We start from the raw sequence: 15,811 nt of genomic DNA, 5'->3' as shown, positions 1-15,811 counted from the left end.
GGGAATGTTTTGCACTTATTTTTATTAATTCTGTAAACATTCTGAAGGCATAGTCGCATATTGGGGTGTTGCAAACCAAGGGATTTTACCAATTATTATCCTGGTCCAGAAATAAAAAAGCCATTTTGGGAATCTAAAAACAAGAGCTTTTATTTGTTTAATATTATTACCGGTCGCCACACCGCCCAGTGAACTTTTTGCATGTGCCAATGCTTTCTCTAGAAGTAAAAATAAATCCATTTTGGGGTGTCTCAAAACAAGGAATGCTGTAAGGTTTTTTGGGTGCTTTTTTTAATGTAATTATGTTTGATTTTGGATGATTTTCCCATGTGCCCATTTTCTGGTGGTCTATYGAGTTTCGAGTATTTTTTGGGAACATAAAAAATTATGATTTGTAAGGCGCCAAATATACCTTTTTGATTTGGTGTTGTTTTTCTGGTCCAGAAATAAAAAGCCATTTTGGAGTTTCTAAAATCACGGTATGTTGTAAGTTTTTTAGAGTGCTCGTGAGATAATTTTACATGATTTTGGGTGATTTTCAACGGTTTTTTCATATGCTCAATTTTTGGTGGTCTACGGATATTTGAGTACTTTTGGGGTACTAATAAAATAATAATACCTACTAATAAAAATTAATGCTTTAATTCTGAAGGGTTTTAGGTCTTTTTCGGATGTTTACCTTTGGGAGAACAGCTGAATTTCTAAGATTCTGCCTTGTTTTTTAAGACGCCAAATGTCGTGGCCCAGAAGTAAAAAGCCATTTTGGGGTGTTCAAAAACAAGACATTTTGTTAGTTTTTTAGAGCGTTCTTGAGGTAATTTTCCATTATTTTGGGAAAAAACGAAATGAAAATCTTAAAAAACGGCAGAGTTACCGATTTTTAAATTGGAAGGTGCAGATCCAAAAAATTTTGAAAAACTCCAAATATTTCAAAAACGGCTAAATTTAGGTATAGGGAAAGTTGATGAAAACTCCCTCAAAATAACCCAATTAATCCAAAAAGACACTAAAAAATATAGCTTTCTATTTAAAATAAGAAAGTTGAGACCGATTTCTGGTATAAGTGGAAGTGCCGCCATCTTGAAAATATTTTCATTTAGAAGGACTTAATGCATTATGGCTATGTACCAATTTTCAAACAAATATGATTATTCCAACTCCCAATACTTCTAAAGTGGCGTTTAGACGGAACATCCTGTATAGCTAATGCTATAGCCAAACTCCTTTTGATCATAATTAGATCTGTAATAAAACAAGTTGGTAATACATACATTAGTTATAAAATAACAATAAAGCTGATTTGTTTTTTAAAAGATTAAATGTGCTACTTGAGCTGTCTCTTTTTACCGATGTGTTTATTTGATTTAAGCACCAAAACGTCAAATTTCTCAGTTGACAGTTTTTTTTTTTTAATTTGTCAAGATTTGAAATACAAAGTGTCAAAAATGACAGCATTTAATTAAATGCCCTTGAAAAAAGGGGATCTTTCCATGAAAAATCAATATTTATCTTCAAAAACCCTAAAAATAGTGACCATAAATGTCATTTTGAATTTGGCGGGACGTCAAAATTTGAAAAATTCAAATGTCAACTAATGTAGAATCGGGTCAATGCAAGATATACCAAATCCAAAAAAAAATGTGCGGTAATTTGACTTTTTACGGGAAATTACGTAATAATTCAATTTAAAAATATTCAATTAGTGGCCACAATTTTAAAACATGGCAAAAATGCCAGCATTTTTAAATAAATGTCCTTGAGAAAAAGGGAAATTTCCATGAAAAGTTAATATTTATCTTCAAAAAATTTTGAATTTGGCGGGACGTCAAAAAATTCAAATGTCAACTAATGTTATGTAGAATCGGGTCAATGCAAGATATACCAAAGTGCTAAAATGACAAACGCAATTTTTAATCGTTTTATTCAAGACCAATTATATAAAAAATAAATTCGAATACAAATTAATAAATAGTCGATTACAATAAAACTCCAGACGTATTCGGCGAATTGGTGATGTTGGGAAAACTCCCTTGTGTCCACATAATCAAATTATGTTCGGGCATTTGTGATGCTTGAAAATGATCATTGAGTAACATTTGTGAGAAATTAACATGTCTCTGATACGCTTCATTCTCACTTTGCGGATCATTACACATCCTATACAAATCTACAAAAAAAAAAACAAAATCACCAAAAAAACACCAAACAATCCTACCAACCTTTCAAAATCGCAGACGCCCACAACTGTACATGAACATCGGGGATTTTACTCGCCAATTGCATTGCCGGCGTTACCATATTCATACTTTCACGACTATTCCCCAACGAGAGAAAAATATGCCCCAAAAGCACCAACGAACACGACGTTAACCGATTTAAATCCTCGGCATTCGCCATCTTCAACGTCTCGCGCAAATACCTCCTTAAACACAAATCACAATATCAAAAACTGGCAACAGTGCAAAATTTGATTGTTGCAGGGTTGCCAAACACATACTTGGCCTCATTGTAACGTCCTTGAAAAAACGCTTGAAGACCTTGGACGTAATAAGCAGCAGCTCGTAAACTATGAGAATGAGATGGCAAAGATTCAGGATTAATCCTTTCATGAAGGGCATTAAAATCCGACTCTCGTTTACCCCTCAAATACACAATTGCTAGATTCAAGTTTGCAAACGTCCATAATTCACGTTCACGTGACGTCTACAACACATTTATTAAATAATAAATTAAATAAAATTCTACTACAAATATGGTGTTTTTTTTTTAAACGGAAATCACCAAAATCACCAAAAGTTTGTCATTACCATAGCAACAAATGTCAAATTTGTCATATCTCCATAGCAACTAGTGACATTTCTGTTTAAATAACCCTAGCAACAAATGTCAAATTTGTCATTTAGTCACATCTCCATAGCAACTAGTGACATTTCCGTTTAAAAACCCTAATTACGTGTAACGCCGCCATGAATTGCGCCTCAGCCGCCTCCATACAATTCATACTCATTGAATATAGCCCCAAAAGGGTGTGTAATTGGGGCCCATGTGTCTCTAATAATTTGGCATTTTGTCGACAAAGTGCCACCGCTGATGAGATTTCTTGTAATGCTTGAGTTTTATTCCCCATTACGAGTCTACACATAATTATATGTTCGAGTAACATTAATTGAAAAACCGATAAAATCGGTTTATTATCTACAACTGTTTGAAAACTTATTAAAAATTCAAATACAGGGTGTTCCGTCTAAACCCCACATTAAAAGTCTTCAGAGTTCAAATAATTGTATTTATTTGAAAATTGGTACAAAGCCATAAACCATTAAGTCCTCCTAAATGAAAATATTTTCAAGATGGCGGCACTTCCGGTTATAACGGAAGTTGGTCTCAACTTTCTTATTTTAAATGGAAAGGTATATTTTTTACTGCGTTTTTGGATTCATCGGGTTATTTTAAGGGGGTTTTTATCAGCTTTTCCTATACCAAAATTTGGCCGTTTGAGTTTTTCAAAAATTTTTGAATCTGCATCTTCCACTTTAAAAATCGGTGCCATTTTTTAAGATTTTGAATGCGTTTTTTTGGCGTTTGAACGAGAAAGCTTAGATCTTTCATACGGTGTTTTCAAATTTTGAAAAAAAAAATTAACAAACCCTAAAATTTTAATTTTGATTGACATTTTTTTTGATCGAAGCATTTCTTTAAGAAATTTTTAAATGTTTTTTTGCAAGCCTAAAATTTTTTTAAACCAGTCTGACACTTTCTTAGTGTCCCCAACTGTCTTTTATAGCACGGTTTTTAAAAAGTCTCGATCGACATTTTTTTTTAATTCAAACATTTCTCTAAGAAATTTTTAAATGTTTTTTTGCAAGTCTAGAAATTTTTTAAGCCGTTATTTTTTGACATTTTCTTAGTCTCCCCAAATGTCTTTTGTAACGCGATATTTTCAAAAATCTCAATTTGCAATTTTTAAATTTGAGCATTTCTATTTGAGAAATTTTTAAACGGTTTTTTTTGCAAATCTAGAAAAAAGTCTCGATTGACATTTTTAAATTTAAGCATTCCTTTAAGAAATTTTTTAATCCAGTACAACTGACACTTTCTTAGTCTCCTCAACTGTCTTTTATAGCACGATGTTTTGAAAATTCTCGATTGACACTATACTAAATAAAAAATCCAACAGGATTTGAATATTTTGTGAAATTTAGAGCATTTTTTATACGTAAAGCTTTTAAAATCCAAAATTTTTTGCCAGAAACAAGGCAGAAAAGTACAAAATTAAATCTGAAAATACGTAATTCTTCCAAGTTTTAAAAAGCGTTTTTTTTTGAGAAACTTACTAAATTTGAAAAATATCGTGAAGTAGAAAATAGCTAAATTAACTCGAAAATTTGTTATTTTCTTTAAGTTTAGAAGGACTTTATAACCAAAAACGCTCAAAATTCAAGACTTTGCCAAAATTGAAAAATTTGATCTAAAATGTCTAATTCTTATTTATTTTGACAATTTTTTTCCATCGAAAATTTTTTCTTTGTTAGTTTTATTTAATAATAATAATAATAACAATAAGATCTCTCTCTTAGAATACAATAAAGTTATATATTTCTTCTCATTTGTTTAAAGAAAAACTTTCAGTGAACAATTTTCACAAAATGATAAAAATACATTATTTGAACTTATAGTTTTTTCTTTTGCTTTTTGTTATTTTTTAAACCAATACATCTGACACTTTCTTAGTCTCCCCAACTGTCTTTTGTAGCACGATGTTTTAAAACGTCTCGAATGACATTTTTTTAAATTTAAGCATTTCTTTAAGAAATTTTTAAATGTTTTTTGCAAGTCTAGAAAAAAAATGAGATGAGTATTTGAATTATTACAAATTTTGGGATATGTAATTTGTTTTTTCAAAATTTGAAAACACCAGGAAAAGGATCTAAGCTTTCTCTTTCAAACGCCAAAAAAGCGAATTCAAAATCTTTAAAAATGGCACCGATTTTTAAAGTGGAAGGTGCAGATCCAAAATTTTTTGAAAAACTCCAAATATTTCAAAAACGGCTAAATTTAGGTATAGGGAAAGCTGATGAAAACTCCCTTAAAATAACCCAATTAATCCAAAAAGACACTAAAAAATATACCTTTCCATTTAAAATAAGAAAGTTGAGACCGACTTCCGGTCTAACCGGAAATGCCACCATCTTGAAAATATTTTCATTTAGGAAGACTTAATGGTTTATGACTATGTACCAATTTTCAAATAAATACAATTATTCAAACTCCCAATACTTGGAAGTTGGGGTTTAGACGAAACACCCTGTATAATAACGTAAAAAACAAACTTTTCAATTTCTCGATTTGCATTAAAGCCTTATCGGTATATTTCTGTGCTTTTTCCATATAACCAGCTTGCATACTATGCATCACTGTTACTAAATAAACTAAAACGTAAAGATGCTCTTTAGGCATCCATAAAAACATATCACCAACACTTGGCCCTGTAAAAACATCATCAGTTGCCATTATTGTTTGGATACTTTGTTGTAATTGTTTCAAACAAGGTTTTACACTTTTTACTTGACCGGCCATGAGACAATGACACACCTAAAACAACAATTTTCGTACAAAAAACACCAAAAATTTAGAAAACAAACTTGTAAGACTAGGAAATAAACTCTTAAATATTCCTTTTGATACGCAGCCCCTGTCCATGTCTCAATCAAATGCCCGGCTTGGTTTAATACTGGTTGAACTTCTTGCAATTTTTTATCAATCAATAACAACTAAAAATTGAATTTTGAGATAACAACAAAGTGGAAAACAATCTTACCATTCCTTTACTTAAAAGAAATAAAACTCGGGTGTAACAAGCATTGGAAATGTGGGCATAATCAACCCCAACCCCCAGTAAACTACTCGCTAATTGATAGTCTTTCTCAGTGGCGTGTATTTGCTACAATTTCAACAAATAGTAAAAAAAACACACTTTGGGGGAATTACCGCAAGTTGGAAGATTAATCTACAATGCCAATAGACATTATGTTGTGATAATTCAATTGCTTTCCTCAAAATCGGTTTCGATAGTGAAATTTGTTGCTGTTGTTCGTATAATTCAGCCAAAACGCTTGCTGCTTCGAATTTAACATCGTCGAAAGTGTTAATCATTTGCGACAACAACCACTGAAAGGCAAAGTCAATGGGGTGGTTAAGGGGGCTGTTTGCTTACCGCTTGTTCCAAGTGGTTTTTCGCCAAGTCGGTGTTTTTGGTGTGGGTGAGAAGGATGTTTCCGAGTTGGAGATGAGTCCGTGCTTCGACTCGAGGCGGTGGTTTGAAGTTGAAGACAGCTTGGAGGCACTGGATGCACAGTTTTATCATAGGGGGGCTCGAGGTGCGGAAATGTTCGGCGAGCCCCAACAGGGACAAGTACCAGGCGTCTTGAGACGAAGCCATTGCACCACAACGGTTATTTCACACATTAAACATCGTTTTTTCGGGTTTTTGGGGAAAATAAATGGGAAATGTCAATTGGGACGCCAAGTGAGGCGCTCGAATGATGACAAGGTCGAAAAATAAAATTTAATTCTCATTTAATTAATTGATTTGTTTGTGGAAAAACATTGTCATGTTTTGGATTGTTTAATTAATGAAAAAGACAAGTCGATAGTCGAAATAATATTTTTATTAAAATTAGACATGGTGGTCGAGTGAGGACAAGGTCGAAAAAAGAATAAATATTGCAATTACTTTGAAATAAAATACAAACAAGTGTTTAATTAATTGATTTATTTATTATAAACATTGTGTTTGCATTATTTGGTTAAGGTGAGACTAGAGTTAGTTTTGAGTCGCTCAATTGCACTTTCGGTTTTGTGTCCACAACTAGGTTATGTCCGAATTTGTGTTTCTTGCTTTTAATACAATTTTATTAAAATTATGCGATGGCCCTCACAGTGGAACAATGTGATATTTTACTCGAGTACTACAATACAGTCCATTGACCCCCCTTATTTATTTATTTGATTTTTTTTGTTTCAGTATTTTGGGTGAGACTAAAGTGAGGACCCACACCTTAGAGAGCCTTTCGAATGAGTTGCACAAAAAATTCGAGTCTTGTGACTATTTCAAGGGTAAAAACCACACGTTAAAGCCTGAAATGACTGAAATTTTTCAGTGGGTACTTGTCTGGTGATGTTGCTTCAGCAGGACCTCCTGAAAGAACCTGAACAAAAACTCGTCGCTGTAACACTTTTACATGAGTTGTATCGTGGCGAATCGCTCGCAAACACCCCTTTTGTTAACGTTTTCAACCACCTTTTGCACCCCCCTGAACACCAGAGTAGTGTGGGGGCCCCCAAACTCGAATATCCGGGCCAATTACCCAAATTGACACCACCTGAGAGACAATTTCTGATGCAATTGTTGGCAGACGTCCCCAAAGATGCTGTAAGACTCTGAATTTTGTTTCATTCACACATTTTTTGTTTCAGATACTGAAAAAAACAGCCACTCAAATAATCAATTCAGACGTGGGGAATGTCCAAACAAATTTTGATTTTTCAGTCGTACAATTACTACTCGCTGAAAAACAATCCGAATTGCCACAAACTTGCAAAACTGGAATTCCTGTAATTTTATCACTGCCTGAAAAAACCAACAATTATGTGTCACAAGAGGGTGATTATACTAGTCTTGTTAAAAGTATAGCAAGTGGTGATAGTGCCCCCATTAATAAAGTATACAAACCTGAATTTGTGACACTAGCACCGCCTTTATTAGACACAGAAGATGAAGTAATGTTAGAAAATGATAAAAATTTTGATTAATAATTTTTTTTGCAGATGGTGTGGTTAAACCCGACTAATATTAAGGAACACACTGTAGCATATGATGTAACAATGTGTGTCCCTGATACAGCGGGTCAAGAAGCCCGACTTTTGATGAATAAGGCTTACAAATCAGCGCTATCTTTGCAACAACAACAACAATTATTAGGAGAATTGGAAAATGATTCGAAACTTGTCTACCACATTGGTTTAACACCTTCTAAAGTATAAAAACCTTGGGGTATTTATTTTTCTAATGATAACGTTTCCAGTTGCCTGAATTGGTCGAAAACAACCCACTTATCGCCATTGAAGTTTTACTCAAACTTATGCAATCGAAACAAATAACGGAATATTTCAGTGTTTTGGTCAATATGGAAATGTCGTTGCATTCAATGGAAGTGGTAAATCGGTTAACAACAACCGTGGATTTGCCCACAGAGTTTGTCCATTTATACATTTCGAATTGTATCTCAACTTGTGAGACAATCAAAGATCGTTATATGCAAAATCGGTTAGTTAGATTAGTTTGTGTATTCCTTCAATCACTAATTCGGAACAAAATAATCAACGTTCAAGAATTATTCATTGAGGTTCAAGCGTTTTGTATCGAATTTAGTCGAATTAGAGAGGCTGCTGCACTATTCCGATTATTAAAACAATTGGAATCGGGGGAACAAATCGGTCTTTCATCACCACCAATCAAAAAACAACTCGAAGGTTGATTAAATTTAATGAAATTGTATCGTACAATGTGGCAGATTGTGTTGTAATTTATCGAGGATTTTCTCCTTCTCTTTAATGTAGGGTAAATCTGCAAGAATTAACTCTTTTAGATTGTTTAATGTGTTGAGGTGGATTAAGCCACTCTCTGTTATATTCAAACACTCGGTGATTTGTAAATAAAGTAAGGAGTTTTTTAAAGCGGTTAAACCTTTCAACGCCTCATTTTCCAAATGGTAACACTTGTGGAAAATAATTTTTCTTATGTGTTCACACCCAACAAAATGGTCGAAACCATAATGCATTATGCTGGCTTCCGATGCGTACACTTCCACAAGATGTAACCTAATTCTGTCACTTGGTAGTTTATTATAGTCTGTGAGAAATTCGTTACAATGCTCCCATTTGACATGAGCCCCATTTCGTAACAACCACTCGGCACATGACCTATCGGGCCCCACGATTTTTCTTCGTTCTTCGTCGACGCGATTGAAGACAATGTCGAGCCAATGGAAGAAGGGGCGAGTTTGGGGGATGAAAGGCGGGAGGAGACGAGTTAGGAGCATTTTTATGTCAAGGTTTCCCCTTTAGTGACCTTGAAGAATACAAATCAAACTTTGGTCGTATTATGTAAATAACTTACACAAGCTTCCAAATAATCGATTTTTCGCTCGAGAGTTGTCAACTTTTCGTTTAAAACTGCGAGTTTTGATCGACAAGATAAGTCTAAAAATACATTTGTTGGGTTGTCAACAGGATGGTTGCACTTACCGAAAGAATTGAGAAAATCGGTGATCTTTTTTATACTAACTGTTATTACTTCGATGTATTCGCGATTTACCCAATCTTGTTGAATGGGTTTGGGGACTGTCTCACCTCTTGGAGCGGCCATTTCCACGAAAATGCGAAAATTTTTGGTTACTTTCTAGGGAGTTTCGATTTGACACTAAAACAACACTCTAACCTTAAAAAAAATTGTAATTCAATTAGTTTTAATAATTAAATACCGGATACCCAGTCTTGGTGACTGTCTCGCCTCTTGGAGTGGCCATCCACGAAATTGCAATTTTTTTAGGTTTTTTTTTATTTGATACCATTGACACTAAAAAAAAATATGTCATTGTTACACTTTTTTGGGGAATCCCTTGCAAAAACGATTAGTTAAATCACGAAAATGTTTCATTAATCCGTCTTTGCGTCCCTTGAGACAGCAAATACATTTTATATTTTAGTTTGTGAACACAAACAGACAAGTTAAATCTTGTGTTCAATTCAAATTTAACTTTGCTAACAACATAAAGTCCTCAGAGTAAATAAATCAACACGATGTTCGTACGCTCTTCCCAACTAATTCTATTTGTAACAGTGCAATTTTTTTTCTTTCAATTGAAATTCCATTTATCACAGTAAAAACCAAGCTTTTTCTCTTGTATTTAATTAAAAGAAAACATAAAAGTGTCTCAAAAGTCATTAATAAAAGATCACTTTTTAAGTCTTGCCCGAGTTGCTTATTATTAAATAAAAAAATGTGTTTGTTAAAAAGAAATGCAATGAGAAATAAAAACACTTGAAGTGGCTACAGGATTGGTCTATTTAGAGGGGGTGTTTCAAGCGTTTATCGATCGTGGAAGGCACTAGAGGGCGCCGGTTTACTTGCAACGCCTGCTGGACCTTTGCAAGTCTCGAGAGAGCGATACCGAATGTTGAAATAAATCCTATTTTAAGAGCAATTAATTATTAAAATGTCGTATGTGACTTAGTGTTTCATGTGAAATAATTTAGACAGTCGAGGAATTCAATGTTAATTTCTTTTTATTCAAAGTTTCAATTAAACCTAAATGCTTTACAATTTATTCATGAAGTGAAGCATTATTAGAGATGATTTCTTAAAAAGCTTTTACGTGAAAAATCTGCCCACTTACTAGCAATTTTAATAATAATAACAAAACACACGTTTTAATGATGAATTTGACGTTAGCAACTGTCATTTTTGACGTTTCTCATGTCAATAATGACAATTATGACACTTACACATTTAGAATGTCATTTGAACACTTCTATAGGAGAAAAAATATGTTATAATATTTTTTAATAGAGATGATTTCTTAAAAAGCTTTTACGTAAAAAATCTGTCCACTTATTAGCAATTTTAATAATAAATATGATAAAATTAGCGATAATATTAATAAAACACCCGTTTTAATGATAAATTTGACATTAGGAACTGTCATTTTTGACATTTCTCGTGTCAATAATGACAATTATGACACTTAAAATGTCATTTGAACATTTCTAGAAGAAAAAATATGATATAGTACGTTGTAATTGTGTAAAAATAGTGAAAATACATTACAAAAATAACATTTTTGGCTCCGTAAAATTATTACTTATATCCGGTTGTAGCCAAAAATCGACCAAAATTTAAAAATTAAAAACTTAAAAATTGGTTCCAATGCAGTTCTAGGACTCCGAAAACGTTGTAGATTCGCAAAAATAATTGGATTGGATTAAAGCAGAGACACTGGCCGGGGGCGTGGTGGCACAGCGGAGTTCAAAACAACAATTTTTCTCTGAAAATAATTTCATGCAAGTTATGTTAATGCAGAGGTACCACAATTCCGGCAAAAAATCGCCCACATTAATTTCTTCCTTTTCAATCGGGTTTTGTTAAGTTTTAATAATAAATGTGATAAAATTAGCGATAATATTAATAAAACACCCGTTTGAATGATAAATTTGACATTAGGAACTGTCATTTTTGACATTTCTCTTGTCAATAATGACAATTATGACACTTACATATTTAAAATGTCATTTGAACACTTCTAGAAGAAAAAAATAGGTTCTAGTACTTTTTAATAGAAATCATTTCTTAAAAAGCTTTTACGTAAAAAATCTGTCCACTTAGTAGCAATTTTAATAATAAATGTGATAAAATTAGCAATAATATTAATAAAACACCCGTTTGAATGACAAATTTGACATTAGGAACTGACATTTTTGACATTTCTCGTGTCAATATATGACACTTACACATTTAAAATGACATTTGATCACTTCTAGAAGAAAAAATATGTTATAGTACTTTTTAATAGAGATCAACAAGTGTGATTCCCTAAATGCGAATTTATGTTAATGCAGAGGTACCACAATTCCGGCAAAAAATCGCCCACATTAATTTCTTCCTTTTCAATCGGGTTTTGTTAAGTTTTGATAATAAATGTGATAAAATTAGCGATAATTTTAATAAAACACCCGTTTGAGTGATAAATTTGACATTAGGAACTCTCATTTTTGACATTTTTCATGTCAATAATGACAGTTATGACACTTACACATTTAAAATGTCATTTAACACTTCTAGAAGAAAAAATATATTATAGTACTTTTTAATAAAAAAACTTAACTTTTTTAATTAAAAGTTTTATGTAAAAAATCTGCCCACTTACTAGCAACTTTAATAATGTTAATAAAACAACCGTTTGAATTAAATTTGACATTAGGAACTGTCATTTTTGACATTTCTCTTGTCAATAATGACAATTATGACACTTACACATTTAAAATGTCATTTGAACACTTCTAGAAGAAAAAAATAGGTTATAGTACTTTTTAATAGAAATCATTTCTTAAAAAGCTTTTACGTAAAAAATCTGTCCACTTACTAGCAATTTTAATAATAAATGTGATAAAATTAGCGATAATATTAATAAAACACCCATTGGAATGATAAATTTGACATTAGGAACTGTCATTTTTGACATTTCTCGTGTCAATAATGACAATTATGTCATATTATTAATAAAACAACCGTTTGAATGATAAATTTGACATTAGGAACTGTCATTTTTGACATTCCTCTTATCAATAATGACAATTATGACACTTACACATTTAAAATGTCATTTGAACACTTCTAGAAGAAAAAATATGTTATAGTACTTTTCAATTGTGTAAAAATATTACAAAAATAACATTTTTGCAAATTAAAAACTTAAAAATTGATCCTAATACAGTTCTAGGACTCAAAAAACGTAGTTTCGGGAAAAATAATTGGATTGGATTAAATCAGAGACACTGGCCGGGGGTGTGGTGGCACAGCGGAGTTCAAAACACCAATTTTTCGCTAAAATCAGGAAAAAATTTCATTTTCAGAGTGTTATTTCCCGGCGCCTCCGCCAATTTGAAAGCACAACAAGTGTGATTCCCCTAAATGCAATTTATGTAAATGCAGAGGTACCACAATTCCGGCAAAAAATCGCCCACATTAATTTCTTCCTTTTCAATCGGGTTTTCTTAAGCGCATGTCTGCATGCGCCCTTCATCCCTCCATACGCTACGCCAGTGCAGCAAAGGGTCGAAAGCACAGTGTGACCTGGGGTCTCTTTCTTGCGTTTTAGTTAGTGAGTTATCAGTGACGACAGTGTTGAAATAAAACGTTTTCTGACCACTGGCAAGTGCATTGGTAAGAGGCGGCTTTGAGGTGGTTTCAAAAAGTGCACTTTTAATGGCGATTTTAACACCATTTTATTTTCAAAATGTCCGCATTTGCTTTTGTTGGAACATATTGATATTTTCGAAACAATATATCGAGTTTGAGACAATTGAATGTGATGCGATATGGATTTCAAAGAGATTTAATAATAATTCCACCCACGAACATTTATTTCTTTGTCTATTAATTCCACTGACTTACACAATATTCCAATTTGATATATTATGTAACATAGTCAAATTTCCTACAATAAACTGGTAGTAAAACCTTCAATTACAAGTTGCTTTTTCGAGTTTTCCCCCAATTTTAATAATAAAACAATTTCGAACATTTACGTAAATTGTCAAACTTTCCGTCGGAGTGCTCTTATAAAATTAATTTCAAATTTCTTCAAAATAATCGAAAATGATTATCAATTTTTGTAAAATTGAAAAGTCAATTATTTAATGAAAATAATTCTATTGTTTCCGTCAATGTTACCTAGCAACTGGATAAATTTGATGTGCAATTTGATCTCCAGACGCTAGGTAACAGTTGATAAAATTGTTAAAAGAGAGAAAAATATTTTGTTGCCAGGCAATGAATGATCATTTTTATTAGTTTGTCAGAATGAACGTTTATTACATAGCAACTAAATACCAGAAATACAAAATTTTCATCGATTCTTTTTTTACTGTTCACAGCAATTTGAAACATATATTACATAAAATGGAAAACATGTTAAAGCACTATTTTTTTTATTTGTCACCCGCAATGACATACAGGGTGTTTCAGCTAAGATTTCCTAAAAGTCAAACGGAGTCATAGAAGATAAGAAAAAAAAAGTAGTTATAATTACATAATGATAATTAATAATTAATTTCAAGTTTAAAAAAAATGTTTGTCAACAAATAAAATCAGTGTTTTCTAAATTCTAAGTTTATAATTACAATTTTCGAGTGATTTTGATAAATTTACAAATAATTTTTGAAATAGACTAGTTTGACCCATTTGGGGACAGATTTGTTTTTTTTTGAGAACAAACCCATTTATTTGTTGGTTGAATCACATACTAAAACTAGTTTTTTAATTAATAATTGACTTATCTACTAGAACATCAGGACCTCTGATTACATTTTAAAGTAGAGCTGAGTTTTACCAATTTGGTGACAGATTTGTTATTTTGAAAACAAATCTATTTATTTGATAGTATAATCATATCATGAAATAAATTTTTAACTAAAAATTGTCGTATCTATTAGAATATCAGAATTTCTAATTACATTTTTAAGTGATTTTTATGTAAATTTACAAATTATTTTTGAAATAGAGCATCAGTTTCATGAATTTGGTGGCAGATTTCTTATTTTGAGAACAAACCTATTTATTTAGTGGTAGAACCATATTATTATAAAAGTAAATTTTAACTAAAAAATGATGTATCTACGAGATATCAAGATTTCTAATTATTTTTTAAGTGATTTTCATAAATTTACAGAGAATTTTGAAATTGAGCATCAGTTTTACCAATTTGGTGACAGATTTGTTATTTTGAAAACAAAACTATTTATTTAGCGGTAGAATCATATATCTACTAGAATATCAAGATTTCTAATTACATTTTTAACTGATTTTGATAAATTTACACAATCAATTTGGTGACAAATTTGTTATTTTAAGAGCAGACTTATTTATTTGGTGGTGGAATAATATTATTAAAAAAAGTATATACATTATCACTAAAAAATGATGGATCTACTAGAATATCAGGATTTCTAATTATGTTTTCAAGTGATTTTCATAAACTTACAAATATTTTTTTAATTTAAATAGAGCATCAGTTTTTCCAATTTCGTGACAGATTTTTATTTTGAAACAAATTTATTTATTATTATTATTTTGAAAGTAGTGTTCAACTAAAAAATGTTGTATTTACTAGAATATCAAGATTTCTAATTACATTTTGAAGTGATTTTAATAAATTTATAAATAATTTTTGAAATAGAGCATCAGTTTTCCCAATTTTGTAACAGATTTGTTTGTTGAGAACAAACTTATTTATTTAGAGGCAGAATCACATCATGACATGAATTTTTAACTAAAAATTGTGGTATCTGTTAGAATTTCTAATTACATTTTTAAGTGATTTTTATAAATTTACAAATTATTTTTGAAATAGAGCATCAGTTTTACCAATTTGGTGGCAGATTTGTTATTTTTATAACAATTCTACTTATTTGGTGGTAAAATAATATTATCATAAAAGTAGTTTTTAACTAAAAAGTTATGTATCTAGTAGAATATCAGGATTTCTAAATGATTTTCATAAATTTACAAATAATTCTTGAAATAAAGCATCAGTTTTACCAATTTGGTGACAGATTTGTTATTTTGAAAACACATCTATTTATTATTATTATTATTTTCAAAGTAGTGTTTAACTAAAAAATGATCTATCTATTAGAATATCAAGATTTCTAATTACATTTTTAACTGATTTTCATAAATTTACCTACAGATAATTTTTGCAATCAGTTTTACTAATTTGGTGACAAATTTGTTATTTTGAGAACAAACTTATTTATTTGGCGGTAGAATCACATCATGAAATGAATTTTTAACTAAAAATTGTCGTATTTATTAGAATATCAGAATTTTTTATTACATTTTTAAGTAATTTTTATAAATTTACAAATTTTTGAAATAGAGTATTAGTTTTACCAATTTGGTGGCAGATTTGTCATTTTGAAAACAAACCTATTTATTTAGTGGTAGAATCATATTATAAAAAAGTTATTATTA

The 15,811-nt window shown here is 31.2% G+C and overlaps 5 protein-coding genes across 8 annotated transcripts in view; 2 read left to right on the top strand and 3 right to left on the bottom strand.

Moving 5' to 3' along the window:
- Positions 1-1,904: 1,904 nt before the first annotated feature.
- Positions 1,905-6,542, bottom strand: LOC123011682 (MAU2 chromatid cohesion factor homolog). The gene is made up of 9 exons (XM_044409256.1): positions 6,215-6,542; positions 5,989-6,168; positions 5,819-5,941; positions 5,643-5,771; positions 5,331-5,592; positions 2,954-3,201; positions 2,498-2,703; positions 2,220-2,422; positions 1,905-2,167 (listed from the first exon to the last, which is right to left on the bottom strand). Exons 1-9 carry the CDS (start codon positions 6,437-6,439, stop codon positions 1,977-1,979), a joined length of 1,767 nt encoding a protein of 588 aa, XP_044265191.1. The 5' UTR covers positions 6,440-6,542; the 3' UTR covers positions 1,905-1,976.
- Positions 6,543-6,854: 312 nt separating this feature from the next.
- LOC123011674 (CCR4-NOT transcription complex subunit 11) lies at positions 6,855-8,736 on the top strand. Its single transcript, XM_044409248.1, has 6 exons — positions 6,855-6,965; positions 7,025-7,116; positions 7,161-7,432; positions 7,477-7,779; positions 7,828-8,037; positions 8,085-8,736. Exons 1-6 carry the CDS (start codon positions 6,928-6,930, stop codon positions 8,535-8,537), a joined length of 1,368 nt encoding a protein of 455 aa, XP_044265183.1. The 5' UTR covers positions 6,855-6,927; the 3' UTR covers positions 8,538-8,736.
- On the bottom strand, positions 8,527-9,101 carry LOC123011677 (ATP synthase subunit s, mitochondrial). The gene has a single exon (XM_044409251.1). It carries the CDS (start codon positions 9,099-9,101, stop codon positions 8,544-8,546), a length of 558 nt encoding a protein of 185 aa, XP_044265186.1. The 3' UTR covers positions 8,527-8,543.
- On the bottom strand, positions 8,918-9,637 carry LOC123011678 (probable protein BRICK1-B). Of its 2 annotated transcripts, XM_044409252.1 has the most exons (4): positions 9,543-9,637; positions 9,307-9,481; positions 9,179-9,261; positions 8,918-9,130 (listed from the first exon to the last, which is right to left on the bottom strand). In XM_044409252.1, exons 2-4 carry the CDS (start codon positions 9,425-9,427, stop codon positions 9,104-9,106), a joined length of 231 nt encoding a protein of 76 aa, XP_044265187.1. In that variant the 5' UTR covers positions 9,428-9,481; positions 9,543-9,637; the 3' UTR covers positions 8,918-9,103. The 2 variants fall into 2 exon arrangements, with proteins under 2 accessions (XP_044265187.1, XP_044265188.1); XM_044409253.1 differs by lacking the exon at positions 9,543-9,637 and having other exon boundaries at positions 9,307-9,487.
- A 3,247-nt stretch (positions 9,638-12,884) lies between these two features.
- Positions 12,885-15,811, top strand: part of LOC123011672 (neurexin-1) — a 42,456-nt gene continuing 39,529 nt past the window's right edge. For all 3 annotated transcript variants that reach the window (XM_044409245.1, XM_044409244.1, XM_044409243.1), the window contains exon 1: positions 12,885-13,000. The gene's annotated coding sequence lies outside the window, so the exon portion shown is untranslated. The remainder of the gene's footprint in view (positions 13,001-15,811) is intronic.

Source organism: Tribolium madens, unplaced genomic scaffold, assembly GCF_015345945.1.
Source record: "Tribolium madens isolate multiple individuals breed KSU strain unplaced genomic scaffold, Tmad_KSU_1.1 Scaffold_91;HRSCAF=231;Tcas5.2_LG7, whole genome shotgun sequence".
In the NCBI taxonomy this organism is placed as follows: domain Eukaryota; kingdom Metazoa; phylum Arthropoda; class Insecta; order Coleoptera; family Tenebrionidae; genus Tribolium; species Tribolium madens.
Note: the sequence above shows the minus strand (reverse complement) of the source record. Positions and strands in the feature narration are given on the sequence as shown.